At 44.5% G+C, this 13,822-nt stretch overlaps 1 protein-coding gene across 1 annotated transcript in view; it reads left to right on the forward strand.

The window, feature by feature from the left end:
- The window catches only part of Shcbp1l (SHC binding and spindle associated 1 like), a 30,969-nt gene that overhangs the window by 9,679 nt on the left and 7,468 nt on the right, over positions 1-13,822 (forward strand). Inside the window, 3 exon segments of the mRNA XM_032915289.1 lie at positions 812-898; positions 969-1,187; positions 2,775-2,880. Of these exon segments, the coding sequence (XP_032771180.1) occupies positions 812-898; positions 969-1,187; positions 2,775-2,880 (412 nt within the window).

Here is a 13,822-nt window from a genome sequence, read left to right on the forward strand (position 1 = left end):
AAGTTCAACTCCCACCCCTGCAAAAATTAAGGTGTGAGGAGATGAAGGTGGGAGTCATGAAGACGGCTCAGGGGGGAAATGTACTTGGTGCTCAGTCTGGTGGTGAGCCCTACCAAACCTGAATTCACACCCTAGGACTCTTATTGTGGAAGGAGGGTCCAGACTCCCACAAGCTGTTCTGAGTTACAGGTGCACATTGTGGTGAATATGAGAGAGTGCACACAATAAATAAATCTAACTTTTTTTTCTTTTTTTTTTTTTCGGGGGTTGCAGAAGATCTTTTTTTTTTTTTTAATTTTCTTTTTTTTTTTGTTTGCCTTTTTGATTTTTTTTTTTTTTTTTTTTTTTTGTTTTTTTTTTTTTTTTTATTTTTTTTTGTTTGTTTTTTTTGGTTTAACTATTTTTCCCGGCAGTTTTTTTTTATTTTTTTTTTGTTTTTTTTTAAAGTTGTTTTTACATGGGGGTTGTTTTTTTTATATAAATTAAATTAGGTTTTTTAAAAAAACCAAAAAAAAAAAAAAAAAAAAAAAAGAATTGGGATGGAGAAATGCATCAGCGGTTAAGAGCATGGACTGCTCTTCCAGAGGTCCTGAGTTCAAATCCCAGCAACCACATGGTGGCTCACAACCATCTGTAATGGGATCTGATGCCCTCTTCTGGTGTGTCTGAAGACAGCTACAGTGTACTTATATAGAATAAATAAATAAATAAATCTTTAAGTTCATGAAGTTTTGACATGAAATTTTTTTAGAAGCTTCTGAGCGCAGTCTAAGTGTTGTTAGTCATGTCATTCTAATTTGGTTTATTGTAGGTTTTTTTATGATTTTCTTTGGAGAGACTGGGATGATGAAGAAAATTGTGAGAATTATACTGCCCTTATTGAAGAGAGAATTAATCTGTGAGTAGAATGGAGAAAGGCTGAGCCGCCTGGGAGGGGGCAGGTAAGTAAAGTCCATTGTTATCTCCAGGTGGTGCGACATACAGGACGGGACAATCCCTGGCCCCATTGCACAACGCTTCAAGAAAACGCTTGAGAAATACAAAAACAAGCGAGTTGAGCTCATCGAGTACCAGAGCAACATTAAAGAAGACCCATCTGCGGCCGAGGCCGTTGAGTGCTGGAAGAAATACTATGAGATAGTGATGCTCTGCGGGTTGTTGAAGATGTGGGAAGACTTACGGCTGAGGTAAGGGATGCATCTATGAAAGAGCAGCAGAGGAGCAGGGCAGGGTGCTCGCTCTCTGTCTCTCTCTCTTTTTCACTCTCTCTGTCTCTGTCTCTCTCTCTTTCTCTCTGTCTCTGTCTCTGTCTCTGTCTCTCTCTCTCACTCTGTCTGTCTGTCTCTCTCTCTCTCTCTGTGTCTGTCTCTCTTTCTGTCTGTCTCTGTGTCTCTGTCTCTCTCTCTGTCTCTCTCGGTCACTTCTGGCCCATAGATTAGCTTGATTAAAATAGTTACAGAAGCTGGGTGAGTCAGTGCTCATCCACAGTCCCTGCCCATGGAGATGGACCCAGAAGGGCCTGGGCTACATGAGCGGCTGTCTCAGAAACAACAACCACCTAGTAATCCGAATAGTGATAATGGCGCCTTGTTAACGAGTTAGGTACATTGGAAATTATTGTAATACTTGCGATTTCTCTTATCATCGGGCAGTAAAGTGAGTCAGTGAACCCCAGAGACTGAGTCTGAGGAGGTGACTGGCAAATGTGGTTGTCACGCTCAGCTGACAGGAATGATAAAAGTCAGTTCTTACACTGAAGCTCCCCTGATGGAAAGGAGGACGTGGGAAGAAAAGCCAAGAGAGAGAGGTCAGACACAGTAGAAGTGCTGAAGGCCACAACATAGAGTCATTGTGCCCGAGGGCAGCAGGCTGCGGTTCTGTAAGTCACATCCTTGTACGGGGGCTGAAGAGACAGCTGAGCCGTTGAGAGCACTTGCTATATTGGCAGAGGACTGGGGTTTCGCTCCCAGCACCCACGTCAGATGGCTCAGAGCCTCCTATAACAACAGCTCAGGAAGGGCGGAAGGGGAATGACCCCCACTTCTGGTCTCTGTGGCATTGGACTCAGAGGCCCACACCCTTGTCCACAGGCATACATCTAAACATAAAGACAAAATAAGCCTTTAAAAAATTAAATATGTCCTAAAACACTTTATTTCTGCAGATCGCCAGATACAGCCCGCCTCTGCTTTGTGTAAGTCTACAAGAATAGAATATGAAATAAAACCCAGGGTCTTTCCTACGGTGATGGAAAGTCAGAGGGCCCGAAGCAAAGCTTAGAGTGGTTACATGCAGACATCTCCATTTTAAAGAACAATCCCTTAAAAATGAAAAGACTTGGGGCTGGGGATTTAGCTCAGCGGTGGAGCGCCACTAGGAAGCGCAAGGCCCTGGGTTCGGTCCCCAGCTCCAAAAAAAAAAAACAAAAAAAAAAAAAAAAAAAAAGACTTTAGAATGTAAGGGTTTAAACATCAGTTATCTTGTTGGCCACGTATGGCAATCAACACTTAGGAGGCAGAGGCAGGAGGATCTCTGTGAGCTTTGGGCAAGGCTAGTCTACAAGTAGAGTTTCAGGCAGCCAGACCTACGTAGTGACACCCTGTATAAAAAAACCAACCCTCAATAACTAAATAAGAACGCTCTTGTTAGATTACTACTCTCAAGCTGCTCACTGCTCCTAACAAGCTTGTGGTTACTAAACCATGGTAGCTTACAAAGCGAAGAGAGGTTGAATGTTTCCCTGTTAATTTACTCAGGAATATTTTTTGCTATAGAGTTCATGGACCTTTCTTTCCGAGGATTCTGAGACGTAGAAAAGGGAAGAGAGACTTTGGGAAGACTATAACCCACATTGTAGCCAAGGTGATGACTACCGACATGGTAAGACTCCCTCACCCTCCCCTGGGTGTCCACTCAGTATGCGCCGCCCCACACAGAGGGAGAGCTCCTCGCTTATCCCCGCTCGGTGTTGGCAGACAGATACTAGATAAGCGCTGACAGCTCCTCACAGCACTATGGCATCGCTGCCAGTGAGCAGGAGACGAAGAGGCTGCAGTCGGGAGACAGACGTGCAGTGTTGGCTCTCCATACATTTCATAGATTTCAAAATGGAGATACAGCCAAGGAAAGAGGCAGCTCCAGCACAGACTAATGAACACTGACAGGATTGTGTACAGAGTACACATCGGATGGCTCACAGGTCAAAGGATTTTAACAGTGCTGGCTGGGAAAACTAACCCAGCCGAATCCCGGGTTCTATATCAAATGAGTGAACCCGGGGTTCGTATGTTTATTCAGCCTCTGAACAACTTGTTCAGAGACCAAATGAAAAGATCTCCGCCCAACTGGATGCTTAATAGCATTTCTCTGTGCACTATTCTGCTTCGCCCGGTCTCATCTAGCCTGGTTTTCATTGTCTCTAGGTGCCTTTGCCCTCCTGCTGACCTCCCAGTGCTCAGGGTTTGCCTTTTCCCTGCAGTATCTTATCCCTATTTATCAGTCTCTGTTATAACTTCATGTGTTATAACAGTGTTCTAAGTCCAAACCTCCTCCTACCCATTACTCTTAAGTGTGCCAACCCCTGTCTGCGGCTAAGTCCAGGACCACACGCACCGCCTTGCTCGTGTTCCCACATGTACTAGTTGATAATTGTCATTTTCAGGGGTTGTATGAAGAGTTGTGACTGCCCAGTGACCTGCAGATGTGTTTCTTCTCTGTAATAAGTAATTCTCCATTGTTCAGAATTTGGTTTCAGGAACATTTCCACAGAAAAAGTCCCTCTGGGATTGAATGTGGCAGTGCTACCTGCAGTCCAGTACCCAGGGGAACTAGAGATGAGGATCATGAATTCTAGGGTATCACGGGCCTCATCCTGTGACCCTGTGGAAGAGGTTGTGCCGAGGGGTGAAACTTCTCCACCTTGGAGAGTGCATTACATTGCTAAATTCAATTACAGAACCCACACGTTCCCTCTTGTAAGTGTAATGGTACTTTCTGTGCCTGTCTTCTTGGTTTTGTTATTTTTAAGGCAGAGTCTTGCAGCCCAGGCTAGCTTAGAACTCAAGATCCCCTTGCTTCAGCCTCCAGAATGCTGTAGTTAAGATATGGAGGCTTGTGTCTGCTGTGTGTGGTGCCTTTTGAATTCTGTCTCGCTATAAATGTGCTTGCCACTCACCCAGTCACCAGGCCTGGTCTTGGCACAGTGTAGATGCCATCAACAGTGTTGTCACATCAATAAGTTAGTGCATGACAGGAAAATAAGGCACATTTGAGAAAGTCAGAGAAGTTCGCCCCGGCTGGGACACAGCACCTAAGAGGAGTGTGTGAGAGACCAAGGTGAGCTGAATTCTGTTTTGATAGAACTTGTTTCTCGTGTTCTCTCTGCTTTGTCACATTTTATTATTCACTCTGTGGAGGAGGGGACATGTGTGTCACAGTGTGCATGTGGAGGTCAGGACCTCTTGTGAGAGAGACTCAGCTCCCTCCTTCCACCATATGGGTCCTGGATGTGGACCTGAGGTTGCCATGGCTTGCCAACAAGCCACCCCAGTTGCCTTGTCAGCGCCTCTTCCTATTATTTGTAACAGTGTTTTGTTTTGTTTTGTTTTTCATTTTCTGGCAATCGAGTGTGCTATGTTATCACGGACGTGTTCCTCTGACTCATCCCTTTCACCCACAGCTGTTGGCTGCCACCCTCTGTCAGGCCTTAGCAATGTGCGGCCTTTTCCTCAGGGAAGAAATTTCTAGGTTTTACCTGCCAATGCTGGTCACGAAAATGTTGGAAAGCTGAGGCAAAGCTATTACTGTCATTGACGTCTTTCACATGGGCCACGTGTAACCACCAGTTCTTCCCATGGCCACCGTACATAAGTTACTAGCTCAGAACTTAATCTGGACCAGATGGTCATTCTTCAGGGACAGGTCTTGAGAGAGACGATCAGAGGATCGGAAGATAAGGAGACAGATAAGTTTAGGACCAGGAGGTCTTGCACAAGCTGCACCTTATTCCAAGTAGGCTTCTGAGGAAGTACGGCATCTCATATTCTCTTCCCAAGGGAGAATGAGACAAAGGCAGCAGGAACGGTCACAACAGGACAAAGCCAGAAGCAGGTTAATGTAGCAACATGGCACAAAGGGACACAGGTATCTCAGGAGCATTATTACATCCTGAGCCCAGTGGCCTTAGGACTGATAACTCCAGTCTCCTCAGGAGGAAAAGCAGGAACTGCAGTACCTTTGAGGCCCTAGCCCCAGCCCCAAACTGACCTTGCTCAGTCTCCTACTGGACAAGCACATATAATTAGGCTCCTTTTGTCCTTTCTTCAGATCCCAGTAGGCCTCTGAGAAAGCCTTGGGTCAGTCTGGCTCTCAACAACCTTGCCAGTCTGCAAATAAATGAATGTTATTGACCATGCAAAGCAATCAGGTAAAGAGCACTGTATGTTCTAGGGGACCCCAGATAAGGGATTCCTTTTTCACACTTTGTGTATGTGGCCTTCTCAGGTACAAAACTGTGGACAGTAAAGTGACCTGTGGTGTCATGGGTAGAAGTTTTCTCCAATCTTATCAATGCTGATGAAATGCAGTCCCCACCAGGGTTAGGATGTCCGTGTTGTGGCTTTGCCATCAGGCTCATGGGGCCCTCACTGAGCATGTGCACACCTTTGGATCGTCTGTGGTGAGAGCTGTATGCAAACCTGTTCCTTAGGAAGCTGATGAGAGGCAGCCATTCTTCTAGCCTGAGGACTGGCAGATGGATGAATCGTAAACATGACGTCCACTATCACTTATCCCATGTGAGGGAACTGTTGCCCTGCTTCAGAGTTTCTTTGAACCAGAAGCCATAGCAATTCTGAGAACAGAAAGACCTAAATTTCTCTTTTTATATTAATTGTTAAACCAGGATCCATGAAATACCTTTGTAAAAATTATAGATCTTGCTTTTTTCTCCCCTTATATTTTTCATTTGTACTTGTCATTTTTGTCTTTAAATCTCTTCTGATCTGGACACAATGGCACATGCCTGCGACCTCAACACTCAGGAGGCAGAGGCAAGTTTAAGCTTAAGGCCACTCTGGTCTACATACAGAGTTCCAGACCAGGATGAATCATGGGGTGAGGCCCTGTCTTAACAGAAAAATCTGTCCTGGTTTTATTTTCTCTACTTTCCTTTATTATCAGAAACTTGATTTTAATCCAAAGCAACCATGTTTTCATATTGTAAGTAATTGTCCCTGACCTATGTGGGCAGGATAAAAGGATAAAAAGAAGACAGCAATGAAGAGACAACCACCCAGCTGGCACCGGACTACATACTTAGATTCTTCAAAGCCAACTTTTTAAAAAAAAAAGATTTATTTTTTATGTGAGTACACTGTAGCTATACTCAGACACACCACAAGAGGGCATCAGATCCCATTACTGATGGTTGTGAGTGTCTTAATCAGGATTCCTATTCCTGCACAAACATCATGACCAAGAAGAGGGTTGGGGAGGAGAGGGTTTGTTCAGCTTACACTTCCACGTTGCTGTTCATCACCAAAGGAAGTCAGGAATGGAACTCAAGCAGGTCAGGAAGCAGGAGCTGATGCAGAGGCCATGGAGGGATGTTACTTACTGGCTTGCTTCCCCTGGCTTGCTCTGCTTGCTTTCTTACAGAACCCAAGACTACCAGCCCAGGGATGGCACCACCCACAATGGATCCTCCCACCTTGAACACTAGTTGAGAAAATGCCTTACAGCTGGATCTCATGGAGGCATTTCCTCAAGGGAGGCTCCTTTCTCTGATAACTTCAGCTTGTGTCAAGTTGACACACAAAACCAGCCAGTACAGTGAGTCACCATGTGGTTGCTGGGAATTGAACTCAGGACCTCTGGAATAGCAGTCAGTTCTCTTAACTGCTGATCCATCTCTCCAGCCCCAAAACCAACTTTTAATAAGAGTTCTTAAGTGGTTTAACCTCCCTTCCAGCCCTCCACCTACTAGAGATAGCGAAAAGAAAGGTTATTAGGATAAAGGGGAATGATCTGTGTAGAAATAGTTCTTTGGAGAAAATGCAATCTGCTCTGTCGGGATACCAGCAGTCCAGTTCAGCAGTGTTAGAATACCAAACACAAATGAGCAGTGGTGGCACCACCCAGCAGAAACTGCCAGGCCTCCGCTGAGTGGGTATGGGTCAGCAGGAGCGACTAAGACCAGCAGAGACGTCAGGAGAAGGTCTCTGCCGTGCCTCTCTCAAGGAATGAAGATGAGCAAAGACAAAGACTCGACCTATGAAGCCTTGCAAAGCCAGCTTATGCAAGCCAGCCAAACCTGTCCACTGAGTCTTATTTATACTCCCTTCAGACATCACATGTCCTGCCACGGGCCAGGCAAAACAACACGTGAATCCGTCTTAACAAAACTCCACATGAGAGTATATCAGCTGGTATGTCCAGAAACTTCCACGTCACTCTGCCCACCAGCCTACGTCTGCAGAAGTGACAAGAAGCTGCCAGAACACCACCGGAAGCTTTTTGGTGTGTTTCTTCCCATAAGGTCGTGATGAACAATGACAGTAATGGCCAGGGGCACCGGTATCATCCAGTGTCGCCCACCGTCTGTTGGGTTATGTTTATATTCCTTCTTAACATCGTGCGCTCTCTCACCCATGTCTGCATCAGGGAAACGTCCCTTCATGTGTTTGCTTTAGCAGAACATCATTTGAAGTAGCTGACTTTCCAAAGAAACCAGAAGTTTCCACTTCACTTGACTGAGACTTTGGGTAGTAGATTGCCTTTGAGCTTGACAAGACATTGTGGTTTGATCACGGGGGCAGCTCCACATGCCACCTTCATTACTCTCTTGGCTTTCTGCCACTAGAGTTACACTGGTCACCGTAAGCTATATAAAGGACAGCAGACGGACACTGCAGTCAGGAAACCCAGTGTCCACTGCCTCTGCCATCTCCTAAGGATAGGTTCTGGTTATTCCACAGACAGTTTGTCTGCTTCCAGATGTCTTTCACTTAGCATGGTGTGATGGTTTGCATATGCGTGGCCCAGGGAGTGGCACTTTTAGAAGGTGCGGCCCCATTGGAGTAGATGTGCTTTAAGACCCTCATCCTATGGGGTTGGGGATTTAGCTCAGTGGTAGAGCGCTTGCCTAGGAAGCGCAAGGCCCTGGGTTCGGTCCCCAGCTCTGAAAAAAAGATCCAAAAAAAAAAAAAAAAAAAAAAAAACCTCATCCTAGCTGCCTGGAAGCCAGTATTCTGTTAGCAGCCTTCAGATGAAGATGTAGAACTCTCAGCTCCTCCCGCACCATGCCTGCCTGGGATGCTGCCATGCTCCTGCCTTGATGGTAATGGACTGAACCTCTGAACTTGTAAGCCAGCCCCAATTAAATGTTGACTTTTATAAGACTTGCCATGGTCATAGTGTCTATTCACAACAATAAAACCCTAACTTAGGTTGAAACCCTTAACACATGGTTTTAAAGCCTTCATGTGGATCATGTATCAGTACTATGCTCGTTTTATAGCTACATAGTACTGTGTTGCCCGTAAACACCACTGTTTGTTTACTCAAATGGTCATCAACCAGTGGCATTATTTATAACACTGAGATCAAGTCTAGAGGCTTGTATATGCTAGACCAACCCTCTACACTGAGCTGAGCTGTACCCAGACTGTAGCCCAGGTTTCTGAATTTTGGTCACTGCCATAGTAGTAAGGACATTGTGTACAAATGGTTTCCACTACTTGTTTTGAAAATAGACATAAGAATGAATCATGGGGCTACGGGTAATTCTGTGATTAAATTTATGGGGAATTGTTACAGGGCCCAAGCCATTTTTAACTGTCACCTGCAATGTCAGAGGTTTCGTGTTTTCAGTCTTTACCATATCAGGTTTTTGATGTAGTTCTGTTTTGTTTTTGAGAGTCAGTCTCATGCAGTTCTGGATAGACTTGCACTTGCTCTGTGGCTGAGACTGGTCTTGAACTGATCTTCTTGCTTCCACTGCCCAATTGCTGAGCCTTACCAGCAAGTGTCACCATGCTTGTCACTCATGCTGACGATCAGCATCTTCTCTGTCACTGTCACCCCAGGAGGGGTGAAGGAGTGTCTCACTGGGGTGTTCATTTTCACCTCCAAAGTGAACAGTGATTTGGGGCGCATCTGCATGCATATATTTGTTGGCCATTTGTCTATCTTCTTTGGAGAAATGACTTGGTGCATGTTTCTTGTTGATTATAAGAGTTCTTTATATATTCTATATGCCTTACAAATATCTTCTCTCATTCCATAGGCTGTCCTTCACCATTGTGATGTTGTTCACAACTATATTTAAGATTTTAATTTTTATTATTATATTTGTTTTGAGACAGGGTTTCTCTGTGTAGCCCAGGCTGTCCTAGAACTCACTTTGTAGACCAGGCTGGCCTTGAACTCAGAGATCATCCTACCTCTGCCTCCCGATTGCTGGTATTAAAGGCATACACCACCACTGCCTGGCAAGTTTTAATTTGAATCAAGCACAACTTACCTATTTTTCTTTAGTTACTTGGTTTTTGGTATGTATCTAAAATCTGTTCTCAGCTTCAAGGCCATGAGATTTACCTTCTTGCTTTATTCTAGGAGACTGATGGGTTTTCTCTTTTGCGTGCACACATGTGTGCTTGTGTCCAAGCATGTGTATGTGGAGGTGCTTGTGCACCTGCATGTGGAGGCCAGAAGCCATTAACAGATGTCGTCTTCCTCAGTAACCTTCATTGTTTTTCTTCTTCAGACAGTCCTTCATAGTTTAAAACCAGGCTGGTCTCAAACTCATCAAGTTGTAGAAGATGACCTTGAACTTCTTATCCTTTTGTCTCTCTGAAGTGCTGGGATCACAATGACTGTCTATTGGTAGTGGGGACCAAAGACAGAGCTCGGTGCATGCTAAGAGCCCACGGCACCATCTGAGCTGCACCCACAGTCCTCACTCAGTTCTGAGATAGGCCGTCTCACTGAACTCGGAGTTCTCTGATGGCAAGGCTGGCTGGCCAGGGAGCTCCACGACCTTCTTGTCTCTGCAGTATGGGGGTTACTGCTTTGGATTAACGCATTAGTGCTAAACTCAACGTCACCAATAATATGTCAGTATTGCATTTAGGAAACTAAGTTAGAAAGCACTTCCCCATGGTGTAAATTAACCTAGAGTGAAACTAGATTTGAGTTCTCTACTTCTGTCTCCCTGTGTCTTCCATTTTTTTCTGTGTGTCTGTTGTTATGAGTCTGAATCTATGCCTACCTGCCTACTCTCTTACATTTCTGTCTGTCCTCACGTGTTTCACTAGCAAAGGGCATTACTCTCTCTTTTATCAAACAGCATAGAAAGCATCATATGGGGGAAGAAGTGGGAGCTGCCACAGAAGTCTTTAACAGGATTTACAGGTACAAGCCACTGAGTGCACCTGACCCCTGCTGGTCCAGATAACCAAAGCAATATCTGCATTCTTTTCTTCCACATTTGTGGTGGATATTTATTTGATAAGATTGCTTTCAATCTATATTTACTGTTTTCAGCAAGTAATGACCATAATACATATACAAACACACATGCATTATTCTCAGTCGGGGCATAGAAGAGAACATAATTTAAGATTACAACTTTGCATCAGTGTAGGTTGTGAAAGTTGAAATCCAAGACAAGTAAGTTTGGTTGTAACAATGTTCTTTTTAAAGACAGATTAAACAGATAAACTGAGGGCACAGTGGGATTCCAGTCTTAAGTGACCAGTCTCTGAGAAAGAAAGAGATAGTTTCCTAATAATGTCTCATAATAATAGGGTCAACATAATGCCACATGTTACAGATGCACACCACTGCACTTGGCCTTTTTTTTTTTTTTTAACATGGTGACTGGAGAACTGCACTTGGTTCTCATGTGTGCAAGCATTTTACTGGCTGAGCCATTTCCCTGACCATAGCTCTTATTGAAAGCCACTAATCCACGTTGAGTTCATTTTGCATTTAGTGTGGGTCCTAACATTTGTTGAAGAGACCTTTCTTTCTGCCTTGAATCCTGTTTATTGTTTTTTTTTTTAAGATTTATTCATTTATTATATATGAGTACACTGTAGCTGTCTTCAGATACACCAGAAGAGAGCATTGGCTCTCTTTACAGATGGTTGTGAGCCACCATGTGGTTGCTGGGAATTGAACTCAGGACCTCTGGAAGAGCAGTCGGGTGCTCTTAACCATTGAACCATCTCTCCATCCCGAATCCTGTTTATTGTTAACGGGTGTTTTTCTCTAGCCTGTTGTTTGTATCCCACTGATGATGTCTTACTTATCCCAACACCACACTGTTTGGTCACTATGGCTTCATAATCAGTTTTGAAATCAGAAATGTATTTTCAGTTTTTGGTTTTGTTTGTTTGTTTGTTTGTTTGTTTGTTTTTAATGTATGTGGGGGTTTTTTTGTTTGTTTTGTTTTTGTTTTGGCAATGTCTTGTAATTCCATGTGGATTTGAAGATAACTTCTTGCATTTCTGAAGAGTTGTGTAGAGGGGTTGAAGAAATGGCTTAGTCAGTAAAATACCTTCCTGGCAAGCATGAGAACCTGAATTTCTATCCACAGAACCCATGTTAAAAAATAAAAAGCTTCTTTCTGACTGGGGTACAGATGAAGCCACTGTAGTGGGTATGTGTTTCCTGTGTTTCTCATACGGTTTTCTTATCTTAGAGACAGATGGTTTTGATTTTAAAACCATCACTACCCGTGTATGCTCTTTTGTTGGTGGCTTAGTCTCTGGGAGCTCCCAGGGGTCTGGGTTAGTTGACACTGTTGATCTTCCTATGGGTTTGCCATCCCCTTCAGTGCCTTCAGTCCTTTCCCTACCTCTTCCATAGGGGTCCCTGACCTCAGTCCAATGCTTGGCTGTGAGTATCTGCTTCTGTCTCAGTCAGCTGCTGGTAGGGCCTCTCAGAGGACAGCCATCATAGGCTCCTATCTATAAGCACAATATAGCATTAGTAATAGTTTTGGGGTTTGGGAATGGATCCCAAGTTTGGCTGGTCTCTGAATGGCCTTTCCTTTCTCTGCTCTATTTTTGTCCCTGCATTTCCTTTAGACAGGAACAATTCTGAGTCAAAAATTTTGAAGGTGGGTTGGTGATGCTGTGTCAACTGGGGGCCCTGTCTATCTACTCTTCAGGTTCTATCTCCCCACTGTTGGGCATTTTGACTAAGGTCACCCACATTGAGTCATAGAAGCCTCTTATATCCCGGGTCTCTGGGACTTTCTAGATGTTCTCCCTACCCCCTACCCCCAGAAGCTGCATATTTCTATTAATTCTCCTGGCCCTCTGGGCTTCTCCCCCCACCCCATACCTGATCCTGTCCCCCTTTTCCCCTCTCTCTCCCCTCTCCCATCCAGGTTCCTCCCGACCTCCTCCTCCCATGATAACTTTGTTCCCCCATCTAAGTGGGATCAAAACATCCTCACTTGGGTCTTCCTTCTTGGTAAACTTCTTAGGGTCTGTGGGTCATGTATATTCTGTACTTTTTTTTTTCTTTTTCTTTTTTTTCGGAGCTGGGGACCGAACCCAGGGCCTTGCGTTTGCTAGGCAAGTGCTCTACCACTGAGCTAAATCCCCAACCCCACGTATATTCTGTACTTTAGAGCTAATATCCACTTATCAGTGAGTACGTACCACGCATGTCCCTCTGGGTCTGGATAGCTCACTCAGGATGATATTTTCTAGTTCCATTCATTGGTCTGCAAAATTCATGATGTCCTTATTTTTGAATAGCTGGATAGTATTCCATTGTGCAAATGAGTCCCATTTTCTGTATGCATTCTTCAGATGAGAGACATCTGGATCACCAACCGAAGAACATACATGGGCTGGTCCAAGGCCCCCTGCACATATGTAACAGAGGACTGCCTTGTCTGGCCTCAGTGGGAAAGGATACCCCTAATCCTGTAGAAACTTGATGCCCCAGGGAAGAGGGATGGGGTCGGGGAGCACCCTCTCAGAGGCAAAGGAGATGTGATGAAGAACGCTGTGGGGAGGGACCAACATGTGGAATGTAAATAAGTAAAATAATTAATTAAAAAACCATACATCATTACTACTGGGTGGCAGTAGAGCACATTGACCCCTCACTTCAGAGGCAGAGGCAGGTAGATCTTTGTGAGTTTGAAAAGTTTGAGACCACCCTGGTCTCAAGTGAGTTCCAAGAAAAGCAAATAAAACAAACAAAATAAAAATGAACTTGGTGGCATTTGCCACCTCAGTGCTGGCGAGATGGAGACACCTGAGGTTTACTGGCCACCCAGCCTAGTTTATTTGACAAGTTCCAGGGCAGTAAGAGACCCTGCTCACTCTCTGTCTTAGTGGTTACTTAGGCATGAGGATATGTTTACTGCTCTAGTTAGCAGTTCCACCTAGGAGAATGGAGCCATGTGGGGGGCTAAAGTCTTAAGCAGTTGGCTCAGACAATTGATACTCTGAGAGTTGAAAAAGGTCACATGAGTAAAGTGGCCCCTTGGGTCACATGACCCCAAGGACCAGGCAGACAAGTTGCATGTGGCAGAAACATGGTTTTCCATAGAGTCATATAAACAAATGACAATAGGCAGTTGTAGTGAATGATCTGAAGTCACCTCACTCCTATCTTCTATACCTGAGGAGGGCACACAGTACATTCCTAAAACAATGCCATGGCTTTTAAGAAACAGGTCACAAGACTCTTGCCTTGTTCTCTTGGAGTTTTCTCATAAGCAATCAGAATTCTCCTCACATGACTCCACTCTTGGACTATGTACCCACACAGGTGCATACCTTTAATCCCA

This window comes from Rattus rattus, chromosome 10 (genome assembly GCF_011064425.1).
Source record: "Rattus rattus isolate New Zealand chromosome 10, Rrattus_CSIRO_v1, whole genome shotgun sequence".
In the NCBI taxonomy this organism is placed as follows: domain Eukaryota; kingdom Metazoa; phylum Chordata; class Mammalia; order Rodentia; family Muridae; genus Rattus; species Rattus rattus.